Here is a 27,633-nt window from a genome sequence, read left to right as displayed (position 1 = left end):
GTAGAGAAATTTCCATCATCTGTAGAGAAATTTCCATCATCTGTAGAGAAATTTCCATCATCTGTAGAGAAATTTCCATCATCTGTAGAGAAATTTCCATCATCTGTAGAGAAATTTCCATCATCTGTAGAGAAATTTCCATCATCTGTAGAGAAATTTCCATCATCTGTAGAGAAATTTCCATCATCTGTAGAGAAATTTCCATCATCTGTAGAGAAATTTCCATCATCTGTAGAGAAATTTCCATCATCTGTAGAGAAATTTCCATCATCTGTAGAGAAATTTCCATCATCTGTAGAGAAATTTCCATCATCTGTAGGGAAATTTCCATCATCTGTAGGGAAATTTCCATCATCTGTAGGGAAATTTCCATCATCTGTAGGGAAATTTCCATCATCTGTAGGGAAATTTCCATCATCTGTAGGGAAATTTCCATCATCTGTAGGGAAATTTCCATCATCTGTAGGGAAATTTCCATCATCTGTAGGGAAATTTCCATCATCTGTAGGGAAATTCCATCATCTGTAGGGAAAATTCCATCATCTGTAGGGAAAATTCCATCATCTGTAGGGAAAATTCCATCATCTGTAGGGAAAATTCCATCATCTGTAGGGAAAATTCCATCATCTGTAGGGAAACCGAAACTCTCATCAGGTCAGAGAGGAGCACCCACAAGCGATGCGAAGGCTACGAAACAAAAGACTTCGTGGTCCGCAAATACTGGTCAAGTTTCCAGGGCAACCAATCTTGCCGCCTCTTCTGTAAGGACACAACAGACTGTCCAAGGAGCATTCCAACCTTTCTATCTTAACCCGTTGAATGTCTACGCGCCCAGTAGCAACAGCAACGTTTTGCAGGCCAACTCTAACGGGAATATTATCGGATACCTAGCTACAGGAAGCAATACGCAAGTTATTAATGCGTCCCAGCTTGTTGCCGCACTATTGCAAACCGGTCAGCTGCTAACGACAGCCAATGTCGGAAATGCAAGTCAGGTTCCAATGGCCCTTGCTACGAGTAATGCTACGAACACGACTTACGTTCCTGCTACGCCGACAACCACAGTTGCAACATCCACGAATGTATACGCCATGGCTACCGCTGCACCCTATGCCATAAGCAATCTCCAGCAGGCTACATTTACATCGGCTAATGGTACTACTAGCGCATTGAAGCCCCAGACGCTGAACTTGAACGGAGTGCCAGTTAACGGGTACGTCCTCAGTCTCCAGGAACAAGATTCGAGTAACTCTGGACAAACGGCGTATTATCATGTGGCTACTGCCAGTGATCAAATTACTCAGACAGTTTTACCTAACATTAAACTACAGCAGCAAGACATTCAGTCACTATTTAATGATAGCCAGCAACAAAACTATTACGAGTACCCGATGTATGCTACTTATCAAAGTAATAACACCTCGACCAATGCAAACAGTTACTACTCAACTTACTACTAGTAAAACTCTACTCAACTTACTACTAGTGAAACTCTACTCAACTTACTACTAGTGAAACTCTACTCAACTTACTACTAGTGAAACTCTACTCAACTTAACTACTAGTGAAACTAAACTCTACTCAACTTGCTACTAGTGAAACTAAACTCTACTCAACTTGCTACTAGTGAAACTAAACTCTGCTCAACTTGCTACTAGTGAAGCTAAACTCTGCTCAACTTGCTACTAGTGAAGCTAAACTCTGCTCAACTTGCTACTAGTGAAGCTAAACTCTGCTCAACTTGCTACTAGTGAAGCTAAACTCTGCTCAACTTGCTACTAGTGAAGCTAAACTCTGCTCAACTTGCTACTAGTGAAGCTAAACTCTGCTCAACTTGCTACTAGTGAAGCTAAACTCTGCTCAACTTGCTACTAGTGAAGCTAAACTCTGCTCAACTTGCTACTAGTGAAGCTAAACTCTGCTCAACTTGCTACTAGTGAAGCTAAACTCTGCTCAACTTACTACTAGTGAAACTCAACTCTGCTCAACTTACTACTAGTGAAACTCAACTCTGCTCAACTTACTACTAGTGAAACTCAACTCTGCTCAACTTACTACTAGTGAAACTCAACTCAGCTCAACTTACTACTAGTGAAACTCAACTCAACTCTGCTTACTGCTACTACTACTAGTGCAAGCAGTGAATAACTCGTTCAGGTTTATCAAAAGGCCCTTCCGTTCAATAGACGTCAGACGTACCATTACGTGTCATCTGGTGTTTTTCCTTAGTTGTAACTTAGGGTTGGAGCTTGCGAACTACTGCTGAAGTTAATAAAGATGCTTCTAAGCTTGATTTCGATCCGCGCATACTGATGCACAAAAGGAAACTGTCGTAGCTCTAGTATTTCCGTCATTATGAGATTATCCACTGATAGAATATCCAATCGAAAGAATTTCTACCCGATCGGGATTTTTTTTCACTGTGTTTTCCCTGTTAGTTTAAAATGCCAGCAGCACTAATAGCACCAATGGTCCTGCATCAATGTGCAGAGAATACTGTTCGCATTAGGTCTAATAGTGCAGCAGCAAACAAAAGGTACTTCTGTTTCGCGGCAGGAGCCGCCCAAGTCAATGCCTACCTGCATGAACACCGCTCGTCCCATGATGGCTTGCGTGGAGTGCCTTTACATAACGCTAATTCGCATCTTGGTAGTACGAGATTTCTTTTTTGTTACTAGTAAATCGTACATGATGACGCTATCGTGACGTCAGTTAGAGCATAACCTTTGAATAAAAATTAATAAGTAATAATATTATCCTATTTAAGGTTTCGCGGTACCTAAAGCCAGCCTATGAGGTCGTTGAAGCAACAGTAGTAGTTTTAACTAAAACGTGTGACTGCTGTTGCAATGCTCCTGCCTAATTGTCATGTTACAGATTCGTGAGTAGCTATATGATGGCTAAAAAGGTTTAGGTTGACCTAGGCCGCTGTGCAAAAAGAAAATTTCAGGATTTCAAATAGCTCTAATCGGATTTTTCCTTCCAAAATTTCCGTCGAATATTTCACAATATGTTCAAACGACTTACCTATCGGAAGCTTAATATACGTCTATGATTTGTAGAGAGAGGAAGCCTGCAATATAACGTAGGTAAACTATTGCGGTAAAATTCCAGTCATCGAGTCCTGAACGTCTACGATTTCCGCAGCGATATTAGATTAGTAGTTACAGTTGCCACAGACAGCAGTGAACAACGATGCAGAGCAGTTCAGATGACAGTGAGGTATCCGCGGGGTCAGATGGACGGCTACATCGTCTGTTGGAACTCCTTCTAGCAACTGATGGAAATCGTGAGTGCTTCGACTGTCTTTCTCGAGGTCCGACTTGGACGTCGTGGTCGCTTGGGTTGTTTCTATGCATTCGCTGTGCGGGACTACATCGGGGTCTTGGGGTTCACGTTTCGCGCGTTAAATCAGTTGGACTCGATCACTGGACACCTCAACAAGTGCGTTTTTGATGGAATTGTTTTCCAAACCTTTTTTTTGAAATCTATCCTTTTCCTAGCTCGTATTGAAGCTGTCATGCGTTATGTAAAAAGCTCGATTTCGTTTGGAAGTTGATAATAATGTCAACATTATTAGGCACATAAGTGATATCACAAGAGATGACTGGCGTCAGCGGTCGTCTGCCGTAATAAGATTCCAGCCTTTTTTCATTGAGCAATGAATTCATTGACCTTTTTCAGTCTGATATATAATAAAACACCGATCTCCCGCGCTGTTTTCCAGGTAGCTCGTCTAGTTCAGATAGGCAATGAACGTGGCCGTACGATTTACGAGTCGAAACTGCCTTCAAATTTTCATCGGCCGACTGACCTTAATGAACTGCGAGCCTTCATACAAATCAAGGTACGATTTTCGATGATCGGTTGGCCTTATGAAATGAAATGCGCCTTTTTAGTACCGCTTTAAATAACCGTTGTTGCGACTATATAAAATTAGATGGCTTTGTTTTCCCACTAAATCTTTAGAAGCAATAAAACACTAATATGAAACTATACTTTCTGCTAATGTAAGAATTTAAGATAAATATACAAAGGACGATAAAAACAGTTCTCAATTGTCCACACAAATGTTCGTCCACCCAGTACCTACATCGAGTTTACGTGACACCCGGCTACCGAGATCCACCTATGCCGCCTTCCGATTTGAGCATTGAGCAGCTGGAAGCAATCATTGCAGAATTCCTCAGGCAGTCAGCAAGAGCTATCCGTGCCATAGCACCAACGAAAGTTGCCGAAACGAGTCAGCAACGTCATCAGAAGTTTTCAAGTGATCTTGTCACGCTCGCAAACGACGAGAAGGTCCAGTCGCGAAACGGCGGAGCCGTAGATCAATATGAAAGAAGGGTCAGGTTCCCGATCAGCTCGACGAGCTCTACGCTGTTAAACGAATCGACCCAAAGCGTCATGAGTGATCGACTGCTAAAGGAAATACCTGGCACTGATGAGGGTGATCTGATAGAAAACGAGACGCGTGTCGACGAAACGGCAGTTTTTCTGCCAAATATGGATGAGGATTGCGTGCTTATTGATCTCTAGGAAACACTATCGCTTGTGGCACGATCATTCATTTTGTTTTCATTTTTTGATTTTCTCACTTCTGTAATAGATTGTTTACTAGCTATCACAAGCAACGAGAAATTGCAGAAAGCCGATTTCTGTTAGACTGAAGAAACTTAACGTGCACTGAACGTAACGGTGTACCTGAACAAAAGCAAAGATATACATAATAATGGCTCCTGTAGGTTATGCAGAAAATAATTTTATAGCTATGCCCAGTTTTCATAGCTAACAAAGATGCTCATTTATGTTTCAAATATGTCTTCTAGTGTCTTATATGCAGCTGCATCGTTTACGGGTCATCTACGAACAAATGTTTGTACTCTGGCGGCAAAATTTAAAATAAATGCGCTATCGTTGAAAGAAATTGTCACTTATTATCCTTGTGTATATAGTTAATTAAAGCATTGATTGAAATGATCTTGTCTTTGTGATGTGGAGCTATTTTCCTTCGATGACTAGTTCACTGCCGTTATTGGAATCACACAAAAAATAGTGGGCTGAGCGATTAAACTGTTGCGAGCCTATTACAGGCCCGATTGCGAGCCTCTGACATGTGAATGCCCAGTTATTCCGAATAAGGCACTTGTTGCGAGAGGTGCTGCATATGATTGGCGTTTTTACAAGGCTTCATTAACCTTCATCGTAAGATTTGTACTGATGACATCGAGATTACAATGATGTGTTTGATACGTCTTAGCAGAAGGCACCCGCCACGTTCTGCATCGCCTGATCTTCAATTACTCCAAATACAATAGAAGCATAATATATTGATATTTCTGATTCATCATTAAATTAATCGAAATTCATTTAAAGTGAGAGCAAACAGCTAAAACAGAAACGAGGCGACAAATAGCACATTATCGTAATATAAAATGGCCACATAGCCATCTATGATTCAGGTCTCGTTCGTGCCAGATCCGTACAGAAATATCCATGGACATTTGTAATAACAAGTCTTCGATTTATTTCGATATTTCAATTCATAAGATTAATAGAAGTTGGTCTTCCTAGCGTGCCTTGACTTTTTATGAATCAACAATTTTATACATTATGTTGTTTAAACATTATTTTGTACGATACCCAGGTGTCCCTTTAGCGACCTGGAATCCTGAGCATTTGCTCAGTGAATGAATCGACTGACCTTGATTGCTGCGTCCATGATTGACACTGCGATTTAATCCCTTGCGCAACTAAGCCTTGCTTAGGCTTAGATATTAGGTTCCATTAAACACCTCACCATGAGACTTCATTACAAATAGCTACGGTGCACGCAATCGAGTCACAATGTTTAGGTTCAATAGAGATTCACTATACAATTATATTAAACATAGTGGATTAATCAACATAGAAATTCCGCAGTACGACCGCATCGGCATTTACAAAACAATCCTGAATTGCGTCATTTGAAGGACAGATCTTGCTAATGGCAGCATTTACAGGAGCCGGTACTACTCTTTAGTTGTGATTTTTACAGGATAAAGTGTTTAAGGCTCTGACGACAACTCCAGTAATCATCCTGTTTACTAGAGACGCTTTCCTCGATGAAGGTCATGCTCCACGGAGAAGATCATAAAAACATGCGTGCCATTATCAATACGAACAACATGTCACTAAGAACGGATCTATGGCCCTTTATCGATGATCATTGATGGTATCCGCTTGATATTTGATTTAGCCAAAGTTTCGGTTGGCCATCGGTAAACTCTGCGGTTCGTCACTATTATTTTATACTGCTGCAATCCTTGCACTAAACTATTAGAAAAACTGTTTGCGTGGATACGATATATAATACGTTCTGCGGAGAGTTCAGTCGTTTCATGCTAGCAACTATGCTCGGAACAGACACGGCGCTTCCTCGTTTATTTGCAACTGCCTTCTAAACCACTGGCCTATGTGCAACTGGCAAGTTACGATTTGTAACTTAGTAATATTGATTGTACGAAGTGTGGCAATCATCACTGCCCATATCTAGGATTATGAATTAGGCCCTTGCTCAATCATAGTAAAACGTTGTTATACTAAAATTGCCATCGAATCTTTATCAACTTATAGGTCAGACACGGAACAGCCTTACCATAGACTTTAGCTGAAGACCTTTTTCCTGGTAGACACGATAATTACGCTAGCAGAATTCTCGATATGTCCACCTATTTTCTTTCCGAAAGCTTACGCAGTATCGCGTTAATTTCCGGCAACGTGGTGCTGGCGATCACATTGACAACCTGTCTTTTCGTCTCGTTGTTAACTTTTTCTTTGAAGCGAGCGTTGCGTTTTACGTTAAAACCGAAGTCTGGGTAAATCAACTCTGTTCGGAACCTACAGACAAGAATTATGCCACGACGTAGTTAGACTGCCAGAAATCTCTGCTCAACATGTTTACACCGCGGGTCGGATTATAGATCGTTCTGTTCAAAATTGCTTATTTTTAGTTTGTGTGAATGACGTATCACTGGCAGACCTTCGATATAGCCGTAATTCAAGGAAAAGGTCGCGCAATGAATAACTGGGGTTGAATGTGGGTCTATTCGTTTTGGTTCGATCCTAGCACTTGACGAGCTAATTTATCAGCGGGACACTTCACAGACCGTTGTATAATGTGGATTTTCATTGAATATCAATACACCCAGGTGGTGTGCTAGCAGAAGTACAGAAGTTATCTCGACACCCATAGGACCGAATCCCGTAAAACGTAAAGATTTTTATATATATATTTATTTATTTTTCTTTTATACGTATCCACGCTACGTTGGAGAGAATCTGCCTTTTCAATAAGAATGTGCGCTGAAGTAATGAACTTGACTGGGATGTTACCAGTCGAAAAAAGACGTTTCTGCGACTGTTAAAGGTACCAAGTCCAGCGGCAAATTTTAGAACAAAGCTTGTTCTGGGAGGCCAATCGTCTCATCTAATGATCCCAAGCATAAAACTTAGTTCTTCTGTAATAGCATGTCTAATAAGTGCAGCTTACCTTTCAAGGATGAGTTTGGTGACGCTCAAAGGGCCGTCCTCAAAGTTAGTAATCTCGATAGAATACTCCGTCCCGCGGAAGCGCACCTCCACCTTGGCAGCCCACATTGTCCCCACTAGGTTGAACCCAGTTACGAGTGCCTCATAAACCACGAAGGTACTATTCAAGTCAAGAAGACACTTCACCTGTTAAGTTAACCCGTAATTGTTACAAGTTCGATACAGATTTGCATTTCTAATAGAACTATTGGCTCGCCAAGGAACTTGAAAAATGTATTTTCCATAGCCAGCTACAGTTCACAACTGTGAACCATTATAACTTGAGTCGGACGGTTCGCCGTTACTTAGCAGCATTTTTTTCCTCACGAGGAAATCTATTTTGATACATTGTTTACAGGTCGTAACATTCTGCCCGCTGTTCGTGCCGCTGTTTGTCATGCCACTTACGGTAATCTTCTTCTTATGTGATGTTGGCGGCCGACAGCTTTTGGTCTTGATCGTGTCAATCCCGCTAACCTGGCCTTTGTTGAACCACGCATTAATGTCACGATGTGTCATTAGAAAATTCCACAATAAAGTTTTTTTTATCTGAAATAAATCGAAAGTAGCGGAACGGCGAACTTTTTGCTTAATAATAAATTCGAGAAATCTACTTACACTGCTGATGCGATAACATGACCTTTATTGATATTATTTGGTATTATTAATAACATTGACAAATACCTAGTATTAGGCCTCAGTATTTCTTGTTGTTGTTGGTGGTTCGTATTGCCCAAAGAGCATTGGGGCACGAATCGACCAATTTTTCTGCCTTGTCCTGTTGCGTTTATAAGGAAAAAATTAGATATCTACGCTTGGGTCATGCTTATATTATTGTTGCAACAATAAATTGGTGACTTTTTTTTTTCTATATTTAATCGATAGATTTAAATGACAAATAAATGCTTTATAGAAATTGTATATTGTTAGTTTTTATTTAGAGCAGATTCTTTAACAGATGTAAAATAAGAACTCTGAAACTTTCAGATGAATCGTTTTCAAACAAGTCAGAAACGTTTACCCCATTTTGTGTTATATAAGCGGTTATGGGTAAAACGATGGCCAGGCTGCCTCACCTTAAAATAGAATCCTGCTAAATGTACAGTGTTGTTGGGCAGATGTGCTAGGACGTCCTCCATAAACTGTTCTGCATCATTTTGGGTCTCGATATTGAAATTCGAAGAATTCAGAAATTGGGCCTTTCCTAAACCAATACAAGCGAATAACTTATCAATAAGTAGTGTTTTGCTAAACTGCTCGCATTATATGAATTTATATAGAAATAACTTAATGTCTATACAGTGATTGTTTTGATCCTTGCTTGATCACGCCCTATATTTTATTTGGATTTTATTACATATGTATTATAGTTTAAAGAGGGTATCCTAAATCGGATAAAAAGAGAAAATTCTAATGATCTGTAACTATTGATGAAAAATGTGGTCAGCATTGGCAAAAATCCAATTCTAATTGATCGATTACTAAATATACCTCTTAGCTAAAAGACGCCATTAAATCCATAATGTTCATTTGGCTCCCTACGTAGTTTCCAGTCATTAAAATGTAAACAAACCAGCTTCACCGATAAATGCGGTCCTTTTCTCAAATACTTCTTAACAACTAGTTTTTGCGCAATGCGTTCTAGAGACACCAACAAACGACAACAACAACAACAAAAACAACAAGAAACCTAAAGAACTCAATCCTAGATCAATACTGGATGCTGATATAAATAAAATCAATAAGAAATAAAAAAAGAAGGAAAAAAAGAACACAACACTTCGTCAAGGTAGTAAAGCTAATGCAAAAATTTTAATAAATATTCTTTACCCTTAAAGAATACTTACTAACTCATATTGGGTTAGATAGAAATGTTGAGGGGATAGATTGTACGTCGCTATGACCGAGACGACATGTACATTTATTTCACAGATTCTATCCGTTGTACAGTGACTTGATTAGATAAATGTGCATGGGCTGATTCTTTGATTCCGGCCAAATGAGTACGCTGTTCTATACGTAAATATAGCTACTTGAGCGCCCTGCTACGCTCGCCATGTAGTTTCCTCTATATTATGACGTCGAAGAGTCACCGTAATTGGTAACGTTGCGTTGGGCGCAAAGAGCCTGAATAGAACGAACGATAGATATCAATCCAGTCGATAACTGACGAGAATCCGTTAACGTTATTAGCAGAGGGTAGGCAGCTATCCCATCTCAAATTGTAGTAATTCATGAAAATGGACGCCCAATCAACGTCCACAGCTTACCAAGGACCTTATGGTGATAATGATCCATTCTATAATTATCGAAGATAATCTGTTCCATGACTAATTGATAGTTTCGAAGAATTTGCTGCCGCATTGAGCCTTCCCGTAAAGGTCACAGAAGGTACGCGCCCGAGGCTTTATGTTAATCGCTGTAGGCTGCATCTATAGCGTAGCTATATAAATTCTGTAATTGGGATTTGTCGGCGTCAAAGATAGGACACTGTAAAAGATGTTCACTAAATAGTCAATTTAGTACTGCTACCCCACAGGTGAAGTAGCTAGTTGAAACAGGTAATGACTTATAGCCCGATACAAAACACCATGGTGCAATTAAGAGACGATAGCAAAAGTCCTACGGCACATTAAGCTCTAAAAAAAAAAGCCACCTGCTACTATTTGACTGTCTGTCTCGATATTAGCTGATCTTCTTTTGGCAATCGGTTCGAAATGTAGTAGAATATTATATAACAACATCAATCTCAGTTACATAATGAGATTATCCGTACAATATCCAGTAGCTCAAGAGGTGTTTTAGATGAATTTGAACGTCGCGTTCATATTTTACATATGTCGTAGAATCTATATATATATATGTCTGTATATATAAATTGATTTCGTTTTTCCTATGCTACATGCGTATAATAGTTACCAACAAATAACACTTCAATAGTCTAACATTTACCATTGAATTTCGTTAAAAGGCTAGCTCGTACGTCCGTATGACTGAACAATTTCAGACGAGCAGGGCTGACTCCAAGCAGTATTTTCATTGTAGATCGAAACGTTCATATCTTATAAGAATACAGACCCTTTTCATTCTTTCGACAATTATTTGCAGATAGAATTAGGCCACAGTTTGGCATAGTTCATTTAAATGTATATCTCTTGCCATCTCTTCGTCCACTTGTAGCGATCTGTGCTCTTCTGGGAGTCTTACTAGTGATGTAAATGGAGTTCCCTGACAAAGGAAGCGGTCTCATGCGCTTTTACATCGGCTAGAATCGGAGCAGACTTACAAAGAGCCACATTTCGTCAAAAAGTCTAGTCGCAGTACCGTAGGTAATACCATGTTGAATCACTACATACTTGTGTGGCATATAACAAGGCGAAGGCGAGAACCCGTACAATTTATTTGATTGATAAATACATGGATTTTACCAGTGCAAGGTAGAACGAGGTAGCTAGCGCTTGTGGTTACCTGGTGGAGTGGCAACGTCATAATCCAATTGTCATCCATGTACTGATAACGTGTATAATGATTACAGGACAGGTAATGTACCACTATGTATTAAATCCGACGAAACAGTGATGTTTTATGAGGCTGATATTAAGTCCTAGTCTATCAGTAACAGCAGTTCTTCAGTAGCTTCTGTAAGGCCTAGTATAATTAAAGGCTTTACATCGTGTGAGTCATGCACCCGTTACGATGCCTCATAAATCATTTGTATCGATCGATCATAGTCGTCAAGGGCTATAAGGGTTTCGTCGATCAGGAACAGGGGAATCATAAGGGAGTCCGTCTTTAAGGCAGAGGCCAAGCAAAACAAGCCATTGAAACGTGTCACACGAGTACTCAGTTCGACTAGACGATATCCTACGATCAAGGCATCCGGTGTGCGTAACATTCCGAAGCGACGCTCAATGGCAATATCGGGCTTACAAATTGAAACACCTGTTCCTATGCGGAATATATGAAATAAATTGCAGATATATTCGGGTACGTGTAAATATATTTATACATATACAAAGTCATAGCTTATATAACATGTGCTGTATATGTATAGCCTGTAGTGAGCATCGTATGCTTTGCACAAACCGCGCGAAGTAAATAATATATAAATCAAAGGGGAAAGCTGTTTTGCATGCTACCCAGATAATTTTAATCAGCTTCCATACACCAGAAACATCTGTTACGCCACGATCTGGCCAATATCTGAACCGCAAAAACTAGCGAGACCCTCTTGTTCCTATAAGAAATCTAGAACCTCCAGAGCATTTCGTCAACTCTTCGCACCGCATACTACTGTCACCATTTCTATTCAAGATTTGACGCACAATATGGTACGTCACTGCAACTATCGCAATGACGCTCGGCACACACATCTTAATACTAACATCCCATTCATAGTCGAGATCTCAACTCACCTTGGGCAAGTGCCACACTTATACAAAAACAAACAGTCACGCAAGAAAACCACATTGTGCTTGCCTTTAAGCGACCATACGAATAAACTTGACCTTTTTTAGACCTACGCCAACAGCAGCGGTGGCGGAGGCGGTGGCAACGGTCAGCAATACGCAGCTTTCCGTAAGGCATCAAATTTTCACTAGCCATACCGCTAGACTCAGCTGCTCAGCGGATTAATTTCGCCTCCCGTACTCCACAGACGAGAACAAGATGGCCCGGACGGCTTGAGTGACGTATTTCGCAGCTCACCATCTGCTGGTACCGAGAAGACACCCACAGCGCAACAGACAATCCCGTAGCAGACATCACTTAGCAGCGGATCACGAAACAATTTATCGGAGCGCCGCCATCCTCAGAGACCCGGTATTTGGTGTGGAGGGACTTTTCGGCGGAGCACGCCCGTCAGATTGCCTGCAGCGTCAATTGTAGGCAGAGTGCGGAGGCGAAGAGCGGCGAACGTCGTCTTGGCAGTGGCGGAAGTGAAGGAAGACTAGATTCTATTGTTGGTACTTGCGCGTTTAGTTTACGCATTTGCAAAACGCTCGACCCACAACTGTACAGATTACTTGAATCTGTGATGGAAGGACGTCTGTTTGTAGCGAGATTGAAGGAAAATGACTGTTGTTAACTTCGTAACGCCATGGCGGAGCTAGCACAGAGACGCGTGACAGCGACAACGAATCTCATTCGCATAATAGTGCGGTGTCGAGGGTTGGCCAGAAAGAACGGCTGCAAGTAGGCTCAATAAATTCAGGCCTATATATTGCCCTGCTGGGATCTTTACTGCCTTTTCATTTCCCGTTGGTATGTTACATACACTGTTGTCGTTCGTGTACAGAGAGCCTCAAATAACAATCTTATTTCGCCACTATCTTGAATCTACTTCCCACCGCATCGATGTCGTCAAATCAATATGCTGTTGAAAAACTATGCACCGTTTTTAGCCAAAACAATGCTAGTAAACTGAGTAAATAAACTGTCATTTATATCGTCAATGACATCCCGCCATATTTTTGGTTTCGCCATAATCCCGTCACTTTGGTCTAATAAAATGTTCTAACTCTTGCGGAACAAGCAGTATCCAGCTGCATAAACGACCGTATAAAGCCAAACAGTCACAGTTAAGTAGAACTACGGCGCGGTGCCACAGCTGCTGCCGATGCGGAGATTTCAAACAATCTGATGTTTTTTTTTTTATTTGAAAAACCTAATTCATGTTTTTTTGATAACGTATCACTACTCTGACCGAAACTAACCCATCAAGTCGAAGGCGAGAGTTTTGTGGTGTTCAATTGAGAAGCTCGCGGAGCCTCATGCATCTATATATTTCCTATAATTATGTAGCATAAAACTCTAGATCAAGATATCGTTCTTAGGTTTACAAAATGGTTCGGTTCAAGCAGAGAGCCGTGCGTGTCTTCTGTGATGGTCTCATGCAAAGCGATATTTTGGCAGGAAGGGTCTGAAGCTGTAAATCGAGGACGTCAACTTTCGTACGGAACAACACTTGGCAAAGATGAGCTTTCTTAAAATTGAATTGTGCGTATGGAATCCTTGGAAGGAATCCTTCAAATGTGTTCAGAAGAAAGGATTTCTATGAACCAGATGTCGTATCAGTGCTCGAACCTCTCTCCTGGATCCGTATCTGTAACGAAAATTTTCTTTTTCTTGACTACTAACGTCAAATTCGTTGTTATCCCCAAACGTCAAGCCATTTACAAAAGCTATTCGATAACAGTAACAATAATAGTGATTATTGTCCTCAGTAATCTATGCCATCAGGCCCAGTTGTAGACGCCGACACGTCGATTGTTAGTTGATCAAGAATGTTTAGATTATAAGTGTATTACCAAGACAAACTTTACAATAATATTTCTCACAGACTTTACTGATGTTGCGCGCCATTATTGCAACGGTGCCTATTCATTCGTAAACTCTACGTCTACTTAAACGTACGGGTTTCGTTTCATCAGCAGGCCTGTAATTTGGATGCATATAAGGCCAGACGGTCGTAGATATTCCAAGCAAACTTATTACGTGCTTGTAAGGAAATTTCCTTAAACTTCCTTCTGACGATTTATCACAGATACAATACAGCCCTGCAAGATAAAAAATTTTCATTGTAAAAACGCTTGCTGTACTTTACCGAACTATCTGTTCAGCGTAATTATCAGCTAGGAGTTTACGTTTTTGACTCCACATCGTTAGACGCCCTCACGATAATGCGATAGAACCGTGCACTTATCGTCGTAATTGTATCTCCAGTTTAGTTCCTGCAGATTGCTCATATCGAGGTTCCCGCCTTGATAGGTCCTCGAAACAATGTTAAAAGGCTGTGTCAAATTCAGCTATCGAATGCGCTTCTTCATCTTTAAAGCGACAGGTAATAATTTACAGAAATTGGACAATTTAGATGTTATAAGCTGGTTTCGAGCCTATTTATAATAACAAAACTGTGAGCGCCTAATTTCGAATCTGCATTTTCAGTTTAAGCGTTTGTTGTCAATCAGTACCCATAGGGGGCGCTACCGCGTGTGAAGCTCCAACAAACTCCAGCGTTCGTCAGATGGCTTGTCGTACCCTGTTGCGTCGGTAAGCAACATCCAGTAGTTTCGAATGGCTCCGAACGTTTCTGTCGGGATTAACAGTATGTATAGAAAAAAGAAACACCTGTACAAAATATTGGCAATTTAACTATAATTTATAATGCCCAACGCGATCGCTTCAACTCTGCTGGTCGAATACAATTCCGTCCTATGAATTAGCCGTAACTGCTCAAACAAGAATATTTCAAACAGAAAATGCTCGATTTGAGAACGGAACTATTCAGCAGCTGTTCCGCTGATACATTCGACGAAGACAGGTAGGCCAGTTTAGACAGTAATTAAGTCTTATAGACTTACAGAGCTAAAATACAACGCAAGGAAATCGAGTGTATAACATACTCTATTATAATAATATATGGATATATAACAAAACATTACACTGTTACGCATATTCGGATGTGCATAATATTTGGTTTTTCTTTTCATTCATTAGCACTCAGTGTTAACGAATGTTCGCCTAGTTGGTCGCGGAAAATAAAAATTCAGCGCGTAAATTTTCATAACAATTTCAAGAGGAAGAAGAAGAAGAAGAAGAAAAAATTTCACTACGAAATTTTTTTATCTACGCATCAACTTGCAACTAGAAAGAATACCGTATTTTTTAAGCACACGTACTTTCCGCTATTAACAAAATTAAGTATGAGCATTTTCTCTACGTACATAATTTTATTGACGCCGTTATTGGTAGCCTTTTTTTTTTTAATTTCTATGAGACACTGCAGATTTCTTAAAATAGTCGATCAAATAAAATAGCGGCTAATATTCAAGCGTAAGAAAAAACAAGGAAAATCTAATTCTGATCACTGAGACGACATTGTACGCTAAGTCAGCGCCTCATCGTCGTATCAGGTACGTACAATACCTACAGCCCTAGTTCATCGCTGATTCGCTACCCGCACAAGTACCTATACAACTTGTGGAAATGAGCACAGACTATTTTATCGAATCCTATATAGAAAAATCCATAGACTCGAATGTCCCGTACATTAAATAAAAATGAAACGAAAAAACACAAGGAATTGATACAAATTTTTTACATTTTAATCACCAGAGTGTGCATAGTCACTAGGCCTCATGAGCCTCCACCAAAAATGCAAAAAGAGAGAGAGCTGATCAGAAAGTAAAATCAGTCTTATGTATTGCTTTGTACGTGTCGAAATGAGAAAGCCTAAAAACAAACAATTGAAACAGACAATACGACAAGGGATAATTATAATATATACACGCTCTAAGCTAACCAACAGGGGTTGTATCCAAATGACTTAGAGGAGTTTCTTCGTTATGGCATCAGAATCGAGACCGCCTTAGATCGTTTGATGCAATATACTTTTTCTCAATACAATTGAAGCAATGCTTAACTGTCGCATCCCATGTAAAAGTCGAGTCATATAAACGAAATTAGTCCGAAACTGAGATCAGGGGTTTCTCGTTCGCGAACTCTCGGCTCCGGCACTGAGAGACTTTTAATCCTTTCCAAAACACGGTTCAAAGAATACTGCTCGGGGCTAAAAATTGAATGTTTTGCATTATCTGATAACATAGCATGAAAAATCTAAAACGGTCTCTAAGTCCGAAAACTGCCCTCGGTAGGCTGACGAGGTACACACGCTGAAGCCTCGAACCTTGACAATACGGTGAAGTTCCTCGCGAGTCTTTGTCTGAAAATTAATGTCGTTCCCTTGCCTTTGAATGCCTTCACTTGTGTTCTCACTCTCACCCCATCAAACGAGAACTGATGAACCTATCGTAATGGGTTTATCATATAAAACGTAGATGCAGCTCCTTCATGCCATAATCACTCTGCTCAGGTATACCAGACACAGCCGAGTGGCGATCAAGCACGATATGTAGTAAGTAAAATCATCTTTTATTGTACACTATATTGTTCTTTCTAATCTTCTACGTACGCAAACTTAAACACGTCTGATTGGCACTAGTCTGCCAGTCGCCTATTTGTGCAATAGCTTTGGCCGAATAGTCGTTACTAGCATTAAGAAGCTACTCTTTTGTCTAATATAGTAATCAATATTTCCGTTGGAGCAGTCATCGATTTGTTTGTTTCATCTATTAGGATTTCATTTGCCATTTGGCAGTGAGCCGCATTGTTACCACCGCAGCCTACAAATTTACACGTATTGCGGTAGGTCAAATGTGGGGGGCCGTAGGAGCTGCGCGATCAGCTCAAGGACTGACGTCGGAGGTCACCTTTTTACCAACTTTGGGAAGGTTAACCCCCGACTTCAAGCTTCAGTTCCAACCCGGGGCCAAATTTGCCATTAGCTTGTGATCCAGCAGCTCCTAACATTTTTTGCAATCAGTATGTCTCGTTGAGGCGTGGAATTATCTCTGTAGCGGTTTTAGAACGCGTTCTTTTAGCAGAATCGCGAAGGTTGATGACCGGACGGAGTTCGTAGCTCCAACGGATTATGTTTTGTTTAGCGGTACGGCGTATAAAAGTTCCGTTGCAATTTCAAGCAAGCTCTATGTAAAGAGTGACAGTTGTATTAAGATTAGATATTTAGTGATATCATGGTCATGACGGGCGTAAGCCGTATACAATACACATGCATTTTTTGTCTGGACGGTAACGTCTGTTTTTTCAACTTAGCGTCCGGAAAAAAGTCATCCTCTAACTAAGGTTTATTCACGAGGTATTATCATCGCGGGAAACGATTTTACTATGCGGTAACGGCATTCGACTGATTTGGTCTGCGACCTACTCACCATGACCAGTGAATCTGGGAACCCCACGCTTCTCCTTCTGCACCCAACTTTATTTTGATAGTGGTAAACTGTGGTCTATACTCGCACGTATCGTGTAATTATGTAATCTAGACAAAACCTGAAATAGTAACTTCTAGTCATTTTGAAGTTCATGTCCAATGCGACTGCCGTAGTTCAGTATTAATTCAGATGAGTGGCACCTTCCAGAATTAAACAGCAGGCAAGATACGCCAGTACAAAGTTTCAAGTCTGAAGAAGAGTTCGAGTGATACTTTTATGTATGGGCTTACCAGGGCAAAAGCTGGATTTTATACAGACTTGGTATGGGGCTTGGCCTTTGTAGTTGGATTTCATTTCGCCAACGCCATTACTCTCTCATTTTTAATTGGTCTCTTTAGTTCGAATTGACCCAGCTCTTCATTTAATAGTCCTTTAGATAAAGTTTTGAATCTACATTATCTCACGTACCCCTAAATTTACTAGGCAAAAACGCCATCTATTACAGAAACACTTTTCAACAAAATTATTGTTCCTGTTATTTATTTTAATATATTAATATTATTTAATATTCAATGCTATGTGATAACAAACGTGAAAATTAAGCAGGAATTATATGTAAGGCACACTGGTACAATGACTTCGACGACCGAAGTTTTGGTTGAGAAGAAGCCAAGGGCTGCTTCTAATGCCGTATAATATCCATACACATTTGTGAAACAATTGTGATACATCATATGCAGAGAATTGCACAAAAGCAGAGTGACTTTTTCAAGAAGATGGTTACCGAAGCAAGTTTTTGTGCTTTTGGACCTATTCATTTTCGACAGTTTATGACTCTCATCGGTAGGTCACTGGGCGCGCAAAACAATTGAACGATGTAGACAATAGAGTAAAGGAGGCTTCAAACGAAATTCACCCCATTGTGGGTAAAGTACGCCTTGGCCGTCAAGCCAAACTTCAATATGTTTCTCTCAGTGACAAGAACATACCTAATCATAAAATAAGCATTTTCGTTTACACAAGATTCTAGGGTCTCCAATAGATACTCCAACAAGAATGTATCTAAATGAAAAAAGTTGAAACTACATTTTACAACCCTGTACTGCACTGCAACGTACAGCCACGACAACTGAAGGTTAGACCTTGTTTTTTCGTCGAATTGTTATGTCATTTTTATAACACTGGCATAATTATTGACAACATGTGTTGAAATGGGTATATATCTATCACATATACAGTGATAAATTGAAAAAAATTAAGTGGACTTCACGTCCTTTTCACTGCAACGGTCACCACATTGTTAGTGATGAAAAAAGCTGAGCGTCATACTTTCTGCATTGGCCGTCACGTCGACCATACGCGTCCATATGACGACGGGAGAGACTGCCTTTTGAAGCCTGTTTGTCGACAGCTGAGGGATGTCTTTCGCTGATTTGTGGAGATGGTTTGCAGGAAAACGACCATTCTGCATGATCTATGAAATGTTCGCATGTGTGCGAATATATGTGCATTAAATAGAAAACGATAAATGTCGCCAGTGGGTAACCATCGAGACTGTAGAACCATATTGTGCTCAGTCAAATGATACGTGATTAAATTGACCCTGATAACTATCATTGTTATTACAGAATAAAAAGAGCTAAACCCTAGTGATGTTGATAACTGCAACTACAGTAAGTGACGATTGAAGTTCTACGCCAGGTAATGCCTTCGTGAAGGGCTCCTTCAGATAGCTGCCCCTCCCCTCCCCTCCCCTCCCCCCCTCTCCCTGCTATGCTAGATTTGAAATTAGCAAGCAAGCAAATTACCTTCAACTAGCTGCCAAGATGGTAGCTCTTTGAATCTGGCGGGAAGAAAGGAGAAGCCTAATCTAGTGAGAGTAGCTAAGTAGACAACGTCACGGAACGGGCGTAACTATATAATACGGTTGCGCTGTAGTCAATTTGGTGGTGTCACTGACGGAGACGCATCGTCCGGCCTAGGACCGCTGGTGTAATTCCGGTAAGAGAATATTTGATATACCGTTACGAAGCGAAGTAAGGTGATTTAATGTAGATACAACAAAAAAAAAGCGTATATAACCTTTATAGCATTATAATTAGATATTAGCCAAGTGTATTATCTCCGTATTTATCTTATTTGATTTTTCAACATTGCAAACGTCCGCTATTCAACCTGCTTTTCTATTTATACAATAATAACGTCCTTCGTACGTAATTGCACGGCTAACACTATTGGCAATGTTGCCTTACGTAATTTATCCTTTGTAAGTTTGTTCATTCTTAACAACTCATGGACTTCGGACCAGCAGAACAGCCAGAACCAAAGAAGGCTTCTGGCGGTGAGGTCATGAGGGTGAGGCACAGAAATAAAAAGATTCCGGGGATGGACTTGGCGCGTTATTCAACTCTTCCAACGATAAAAGAGGACAAGCAGGTGCGTCAACATTTTCTCGTAGCCATTGATTCATTATTATCTCTATCGCCACCTGATTTGTATTTCAATAAATAGAAGCCACACTTCTTAGCTATAAACGTCAGGTTTTTCACATGCATGATCCTACTATACTTACATAATGGGTGCTAGCTAATCTTCTACAGCTGAATAGTTGCGAGCCGGTTGGAGCTGTTCTATCCCTAGAATGCTACATCGACGAACGCGATTGCAATTAACATAAACAGTCTCCTACTTCTATAAATGCACAGTATCGTGCATTTCGAGCGATTCAGTGAAACGTATAAGAACATGAAACGAAGACGTAGGCTTATTAGTTTTGTGTTGGTCAACACCGCCATCTAGTGGCTAATTATTAACGAACCTCACAGTTTAAACGTATGTCTATGTGAAACGCCGTTACATTTTTTTTTTTTTTTTTTTTACCAATTCGTTAAATACCCTCTAATTCTAAAAATTTTACTTACTAATTTTGTATTATTTCAATGATTATTTCATCGTCATACACGAATCATCCTGTGAACTGTTGCGTTGCACCGTATATTTTGGGCATGTTACGATTGTGACGTCATTACATGAACATTGACCCGTGACACTTTGTTGGTTACTTCCCTATCTTAAGGTGATCAATATTCAAGCCTTCAACCTTCAATTTTTTCCTTCTTTTTGATATTAGGCTACCTGAGAAAAAGCGACGAAGTTTATCTTCTTGATAAAAGCAGCATTTAAATGGCTTAATGCGGAAATCGAAATTTCTACCTGTTGTGCGAAGCTTAAAATAATGAAACAACTTTTATACCTGGAGGCCTTACTAGTTTTCAAGTACTATAGCAAGTGGATTATTATAAGTCCGTTCTTATTTCTTTAAAATTCAGTGACGGCCACTATTCCCCCCAAAAAAAAAAAGATAGAAACTTTAGATTGGAAATATTGGTTATTTTAGTATTTCGAAATATTTAAAAATTAACTGAATTAACTTAGTTTCGAAATAATAGTCAAAAAGTGAGTTGAAAAAAGTGAGTTATATTAAGAAGCACGATGAAGTATTTATAGCAGATACCCATTTCCGTAGACCTTCTACAATGAACGCACTCGAGCGCACCGTGACGCTACATTGATTAACGATACAAAAATGATCTTCTCAAATTTATTGAACTATGAGACCTATCGTACGAAATGGGATTTAGAAACCTTTTCTAGAAAATTTTCTAAATCAATAATATATCACTTCTAAGCGGAAACTTCCTGAGCTAGGTGACACTGTTCTTAAATCATTCGATTGAAGTTTTGCGGGGTGATTAGTAACAACGCAATTTACCGGTCGCCTTAAAGACAAATTCCGCTAAGTCTCGCAGAGCTGCGATTCCACATCATATGAAACCGGATTGTATGATATGCAACAAGCTACCTGGTTTCTCCACAGATATTATACATGTTACATCCGTTGAAATACCCAAAAGTAATGCAATAAGGTGGAGGAGGAAAATAATTTGTCAAGCGATTCTCCTTCTCTCTCATATATATATATATTTCTCTCTTATATTATATATAAATACGTACAATTGTACATGTATTTTTATAGATATAAAAGCCCGTTTGATAGTTTGAGTCCTCACCTTACGTCTACACTTGTGATCATCCTGGAAGTGTCACATAAAGGGAATGACAAACCAGTAGCTACAATCACAACTGACAATTGCTGCTGAGGCTGCAGATAACTTATTTCCATAATATATCTAAATCTTAACCGTAACCTTTCGCTGTAAACGAGGCAATCGATAATTTTTCACATCTTAACCCTTTTATTTTTCTCTACAGGAATTCTAATAAGCAACTTCGAAGTTTTCGTACGACTATGGCCCTTACTTTCACAAGCACAATCTGCTTGAAACTTGGTAGGATCCTAATGGTAAAACTGGCTTAACCCAACAGAGCTCTGTGCGGCCAATGGCCCACATTCTACACGAACAAGCTGTGAAGACAAGACGCATAGGACAGCGGTCAGATTGGCCGAGTGGAAAGAAGGCGACATATGTATATCGAAAGGGTAATCTATATATATATATATATATACAGTAATAAAAGCGATAAAATCTTTCTCCATTGCATCGTATGTAATGGAACCTTCCCATGTAATGTGTATGTATCATAATACGGATATATACAATATACATTACAACAAATAATTTCTGCCTCTTTTCTATATATATATATATATATATATATATATATATATATATATATATGTATATGTATATGTGTATATATATATATATAATTGTTAAATGATTATATGTCAACTAAAGGGATCTTTAGTAATCTGTGAGAGAGAAGAATGCTTCGCCCTAATATTCACTGCGGTGAGGTCAAGTCTTAGTTATTGCTTGTTTGATATATTTGATCTTTATCCTTATGAGATATGATTTCTCATAATGGACGTGATCTTTAACAGATTCGACATTATTAAACAAGTTAAAGTAGCAAGCTTCTCAAAAGAACCAAGTGCAAGCCTTTGAGATAGGGCAATGTCTTAAAAAGGTTTTTCAATAAAATAAAAATTCTATATTATGTAAGCTGACGCTAATAATTTGCTTTAACAAGCAATCTAATAAACAATTTTCCCGAGAAGGTTTCATCGACCGTAGAAAGGCATTCCCCCCCCCCAGTGAAGTTTAATTTACGATACGATGGAAGCCTTTACGCTTCACGCAAAGCGGTTTGGGATATATTCAAGTTCCATTTCTACTGCAGTTTAAAAGATTCATTGAGAGTTAGAGGAGATAAAGCATGATGTAACCTCGATTGAAGCTTTGAGAACTGCTTCAATAGCATTAAATTGCTAACATCACACGGAGACCGACCGCAGCCTAAATCAATGCTTTTGCAAGGAACTAAAATGTAAATTGCACACAACCGCACGATTTCGTCACGAATGTCCACTACTACGAACGTAAGAACTGCGCATAGATGCGTTTGTTTCAGCAGCCATCTGGAGCAGTGCCTAGCGAGTATTGTGTGAAAACCTCAAAGGACATGAACGCTTAATTCAAAAAAACATTAATCTAAACAGGTTGCAAGACAAGCGAACAAATATGGCAGAACATTCTGTAAGGCATATTGTAACACTCAAATAAGAACGCGTATCACACTAGAACTGTGAAATACAATATATCGCTTGTTTCCATCTAACTTCGAATCGAAAATAAAAATCACTGATGCTAATGTCTCAGCTTTGCCGCTATAAATATTAGTTACGGGTAAACAGGTACGAAGCCTCAATTGCTACTACGAACTAGTACTAGGACACTTTCTAGGTATGTATATTAGTAGCCCAAAAGGGAAAAGAAAAACACTTCCATTATCCTATTGACAAAAACGACTTTACCGTTACACTAGTAGTGATAATAAATAGATCAAGGAACTAGGCATCACGATACAGACCGAAAATGTATGAAAACACACTTCGCCGATGATGAAATTTTGCTGGATAGTGTCCAAGCCGAATACGGAAATAAGGACACGCGCAAATTAGGAAAGCTACGAGACTCGTTTGAAACCGAAGTGTTGTTGACGCATTTAGTATTGGCATCGCTTAATACTAACAACATCCAGCTTTGATATATATATTACTGGAAGGCTCAGAACTCGCGCAATTGCAGCGACCTAGTTTTCAGCAAGTCGACCATCGAAGTGGGTGACGAAGACTAAAATCTTTCTGTTCTAAAATTAGTAAAATAAATAGGCAGGTAAAAGCACGATTTTATGTGTAAAGAGATAGCGTCCAAATTGGCATTATACGCTGTCATAAGGTTATAAACATTTTTAGGAAAACCCCAGTGTTTTCATGTTGTTCTTTTTTAGTGGTTAACCATTAACCAACCGTGTGGCTTTAATAGCTACTAGCGTGAATTAAGGAAATGTTAATTAAGGAAACGGCTAGGCTGGACGCTATTCAGGAACGCACCATTTTCGAATCGAAAACAATATAGTTTTGATCGGTTCGCTAGACCTAGGAGTAGAAGTTTATTTCGGGTAAAATATTCCAATGATGACTACTTCATGATCTCGGCTTTTACTAGCCCAATAGGGATGGTCGACCGTTCACCATTTGGTAGGATCCGTCATAAACATTTTAATTCAGATAGTTTTAAGAGGGAGAGACATTAATTCAATGATATTAGTCACGAACCACAGCATTGAAAACAGGAATCTAGAAATGATGCTTTGCAAGTTATGAATCCAGGATCTAACGAGGGGACAACGGTTCCTGTATTTTACCGGGGAGCTGGCCTGCGGACTGAAAACCAACGGTATAAATATTTATAAATGAATTCCTTTGCAGACGGAATTGAATATTTGATTCCGCCAGCTGCCTGCCTAATAATATTTAAGGTAATGAATGAAATACATGTCTTCATTAACTTAAGTATGATGTTTTGTACGTTAGAGACTATATGGTAACTTTCGCGAGACTGGAAAATGGTATGATCGATTTAAAAAAAAGTTCCTTCTCCAGAGGAAATAGACGAATTTCACAAATGATGGGTTGTGAATTAAACCTAATATTCTCAATAAAAGAAAGGCATAAGTAAGTTATAGTAGCTAAGTCAGTAACCTGTTGACTAATAGTTTGTATTAGTAAGCTATAAGGTAAGAATAGAAAAATATGTCATAGTTAACATGTCGCCTTAGGTTCAAAATTTAAATAGCATTCGTTTCGTCTGGACCTTCCGCTATCGTCCACTATATCACAGTTTTTTCACCGGTTCCATAACTAGTACTGGATAAATTAACGTTTGAGACCTGTTGCAATTTTCTTTGCAGAGCTGGACGGCTATACTGAGCTTAAAGAACAAAGGTTTTATGAAGTAAATTTCCATTTTTATTAAAATATACTCCACAGGACTTTTAAATATTTAATATTAGCTAAATAGGATATATTTTTTTCAGTTTATATGGTTGTGGGCTAAAATAGACTCATAACGTAATTCAGCAAAAAAGCAGTTTGGGTAAAACATGGGTTTGCAATTAGATACACTTTTTTGCTGTACGCCAAATATTTCTCATCCATTAACTTGCGTATTTGTAAAATATGGGTGGGCTGACCACGCGCTATTTTAGTGGGCTTTACTTTTGTGAGAGCCCGTTTTCATGAGATCCAAATTAATTCTTTCTTAAGCACAGATTATGTCACGTAATCTATGTGTTATTGTCCTTCTATTTCTTTAGTGGAAGCCATTTTTAAAAACCCGCGCATATGTAAAAAAATTGCACCGCTTTTGGTCTTAGGGAAATAAACAGTATAATAATGTGTATATACCGTTTTAACACAAGTAATGATACCAACAAAGATTTGAGCAATTGAAGTAACAGAATTTTCTCATTGAATACCAATAGGCCTTAGAGAAAAGCTAGATAACTTATTCGTTGCAGTACATATGATTGCTGCGTCTATGCAGGACTTGTACGTCCTCCGTGCGGTTATGCGTCCGGCACAATGTTTCAGCGGTCCTCGCACTTTCGTTCATAGCCGTCGTACGTCTTCGGCGTACGTCTTCGGCGTTTTCCTGGCATGAAGTTCTTTTGCTCTCGATCTAGCGACTTCGTCAGTGTATAGGCTTGCCGTCCCTACAGCACTCATTTGGCCTCCCTTTGCCGTCAAACTACCTTCTACACCTTCTAGTCCACAAAACAATAGGTGTATCAATAGTCATAAAACGAAAGCAAAGCGTTATTAACTGTGATCATACAAGGAAAGAGTATGCGTGAAGGACCAAGAAAATAAAAGCATTGGTTGCCGATAGCTACATAGGCACCAATGCAAAGTGAAGCTTTGCAAATTTTGATTCCGCTCAGTTTTGGGTAATATGGATATTTTCACCTATAAGTTCCATAATTAGGTTGCCCACGTGGATTAATACCGAGTGCCTTATATGTTTTTAATCGAAATCATGTTTTTAGTAGTAATAAAAAATTAGCGCCCGGCTGACTTTCAATCGTCTCTGAAAGAAGCTTCGTTAGCGTTGTTTAACATTGCTTGTCTTGAAAATAATGTTAAGGCTGTAAATACAAAGAATCTGAAGTAGAAGGATGCTATATATTAGGTTTCGTTATAGTATGTCGTTATCTTTCTTAAAGCGTTAGCAATCGCATTTCAACGACAGTGAATGTTGAACTTCAGTATTAAATTCGCGTTTTTGTGTTTAATATAGATAAAAATATAATCACTTTACCACATGCATTTAGCTGTGCTAAGATTTTAGGTTCTTTACTTTCTTTCTATACTATTATAGAAGTGTTCTTACGGAACGCTTTTATTTTTATGGGAACATCTTTGCACTATAAATAAAGAACAAACTATACATAAAGAATATTTTTGAAATGACATTACTGTTCTATGGACAAAGAGCGTTTAATTTGTGTGGAGAAATTTTCAACAATATGCACTGATATTTAGAAAACAGTCGTAGAATTAAGTTTTTTAGAAGCAGCCACATAACAGAGTACGCGCTTAGTGAAACGCCATCTTCCCAAGCTAATCTAGATAGCAGTTTGAAATCTTTTTAATGTAATGTTACTCGACAGTCTTGAAGATGCCATGTACTTTATCATTTCTGCATACCTCCGGCCAACTTGAATTTTCCAAGACAAAGTTGTTTTTTTTAAAAAAATACCTACCGGTGTTCTTCAACTGTGCGATATATATATATAATATATCTACGCACAAGCAAGACTCTATATGGTGAAAAAATAAGTAACCGCCACAATACATCTTCCCGTAAATGTTTTCTTTTGGTGTTCACACACGCCAAACCATTCACGAAACAAACAATTATTCTACCCGACAGGCCGAAATGCCTTGCAATCACTTCCGACCCAGCAATACTTTCACCGTTGGGTTTTAACCAACGCCGGTTGGCAGTTGCATATAGTCGTCGCATTTGCTGCAAAACTTACATGGAGCGAAACACACAACCACCCAGCCCAGCCAAGCTCTCCCCTATTTGTCCCGTACTTTTCTCTCCGTAAGAAATATGATTGCCACTTAAAAAAAAAAAGTAACCGATACGGACGATATACGTCAAGCTACGAATAACACGCCTCAATCTATTTACATTTGTTGGAAACTGCTGGCCGCCGTGTGTCGCTGTTAGGCGCCGCCTAGTGGTTCCGTCGCTCATACCCGCCTCACTGACTTCTCTTCTAGAGGCTCAGTTTGCGGCAGTTCAAAACGAAATTTTTCAGCCGGTTATAACCGGCAAGTTTGTCCTTTTTGTTATTCATGAATGCCGCTTGTTTTCATTCTTCCTTCCTCGCTCCCAAAAAGAGCGCTTTTCACGTACTACCGAGCTGACACATGTCGACCCTAGCACGTCTCTTTCGTTCTGTCATTTTACCAGTTTGCGAGTGACTCGGTGGGAAGGGTGAGCGACTCGTTGTTTGTTGACCCGCCCCATCCCTGCAGTTGCTATTTCGCACGTAGTGATACTCAGCGTCGGCTTTCTATCACGATAAAGCCGTGTGGTGCCGGAGCTAAAGAACACTCACGTTTCTTTTATACTGCTCCGTAGATGACCTGTATCGGTCTGCCAGCGACCACTACGGTAAGTGGCGGCATCCTGGCGCCGGCCGTTCGCGGTCTCGATAACTGGCTACTAACCGCTGGTGGCTTATGGTCGATTTCGGCTCACAATTGCTAATGTGAGGTCTTTCAATTAGTTCCGTCGCTGCTGTCTTCGTCCGCAGCGCCCTCTGTAAACAAAGCCCACATAGCAGTCAGCTGCAAATAAAACGAACGGTGGCGCCAGCACTAGCAGTAGCG

General features: G+C 39.6%; 2 protein-coding genes and 3 long non-coding RNA genes across 9 annotated transcripts in view; 3 read left to right on the top strand and 2 right to left on the bottom strand.

Moving 5' to 3' along the window:
- LOC111245182 (uncharacterized) overlaps positions 1-12,317 on the bottom strand; it is a 14,786-nt gene extending 2,469 nt beyond the window's left edge. Inside the window, exons 1-5 of one of the 3 annotated variants that reach the window (XR_015320012.1) lie at positions 9,417-9,701; positions 8,646-8,773; positions 7,978-8,118; positions 7,532-7,716; positions 6,638-6,879 (exon numbers count right to left, since the gene is read on the bottom strand). Coding sequence is in view for 1 of the 3 variants with exons in the window: in XM_022793158.2 (XP_022648893.1) it covers positions 6,711-6,879; positions 7,532-7,716; positions 7,978-8,118; positions 8,646-8,773; positions 11,985-12,174 (813 nt within the window). In the remaining 2 variants the exon portion in view is untranslated. Of the gene's footprint in view, positions 1-5,503; positions 6,880-7,531; positions 7,717-7,977; positions 8,119-8,645; positions 8,774-9,060; positions 9,346-9,416; positions 9,702-11,984 lie in introns of those variants that run through there. The other 2 variants (XR_015320013.1, XM_022793158.2) reach the window with 2 other exon arrangements.
- On the top strand, positions 290-4,915 carry LOC111245181 (uncharacterized). 2 transcript variants are annotated; one of them, XM_022793157.2, is made up of 4 exons: positions 290-2,881; positions 3,115-3,444; positions 3,728-3,847; positions 4,087-4,915. In XM_022793157.2, exons 2-4 carry the CDS (start codon positions 3,196-3,198, stop codon positions 4,537-4,539), a joined length of 822 nt encoding a protein of 273 aa, XP_022648892.1. In that variant the 5' UTR covers positions 290-2,881; positions 3,115-3,195; the 3' UTR covers positions 4,540-4,915. The 2 variants fall into 2 exon arrangements, with proteins under 2 accessions (XP_022648892.1, XP_022648891.1); XM_022793156.2 differs by having other exon boundaries at positions 290-3,444.
- LOC147757870 (uncharacterized) lies at positions 9,843-12,805 on the top strand. The gene is made up of 2 exons (XR_015320014.1): positions 9,843-9,960; positions 12,227-12,805. It is a non-coding gene; the product is annotated as an uncharacterized LOC147757870 (long non-coding RNA).
- Positions 12,806-17,405: 4,600 nt separating this feature from the next.
- On the top strand, positions 17,406-23,040 carry LOC111245323 (uncharacterized). 2 transcript variants are annotated; one of them, XR_015321770.1, is made up of 4 exons: positions 17,406-17,420; positions 18,986-19,358; positions 19,629-19,793; positions 21,630-23,040. It is a non-coding gene; the product is annotated as an uncharacterized LOC111245323 (long non-coding RNA). The 2 variants fall into 2 exon arrangements; XR_002671280.2 differs by lacking the exon at positions 17,406-17,420 and adding an exon at positions 18,478-18,492.
- A 1,630-nt stretch (positions 23,041-24,670) lies between these two features.
- Positions 24,671-27,449, bottom strand: LOC147757869 (uncharacterized). The gene is made up of 2 exons (XR_015321771.1): positions 26,927-27,449; positions 24,671-25,490 (listed from the first exon to the last, which is right to left on the bottom strand). It is a non-coding gene; the product is annotated as an uncharacterized LOC147757869 (long non-coding RNA).
- Positions 27,450-27,633: the final 184 nt, after the last annotated feature.

This window comes from Varroa destructor, unplaced genomic scaffold, assembly GCF_002443255.2.
Source record: "Varroa destructor unplaced genomic scaffold, Vdes_3.0 BEIS01000002.1, whole genome shotgun sequence".
NCBI classification, from domain to species: domain Eukaryota; kingdom Metazoa; phylum Arthropoda; class Arachnida; order Mesostigmata; family Varroidae; genus Varroa; species Varroa destructor.
Note: the sequence above shows the minus strand (reverse complement) of the source record. Positions and strands in the feature narration are given on the sequence as shown.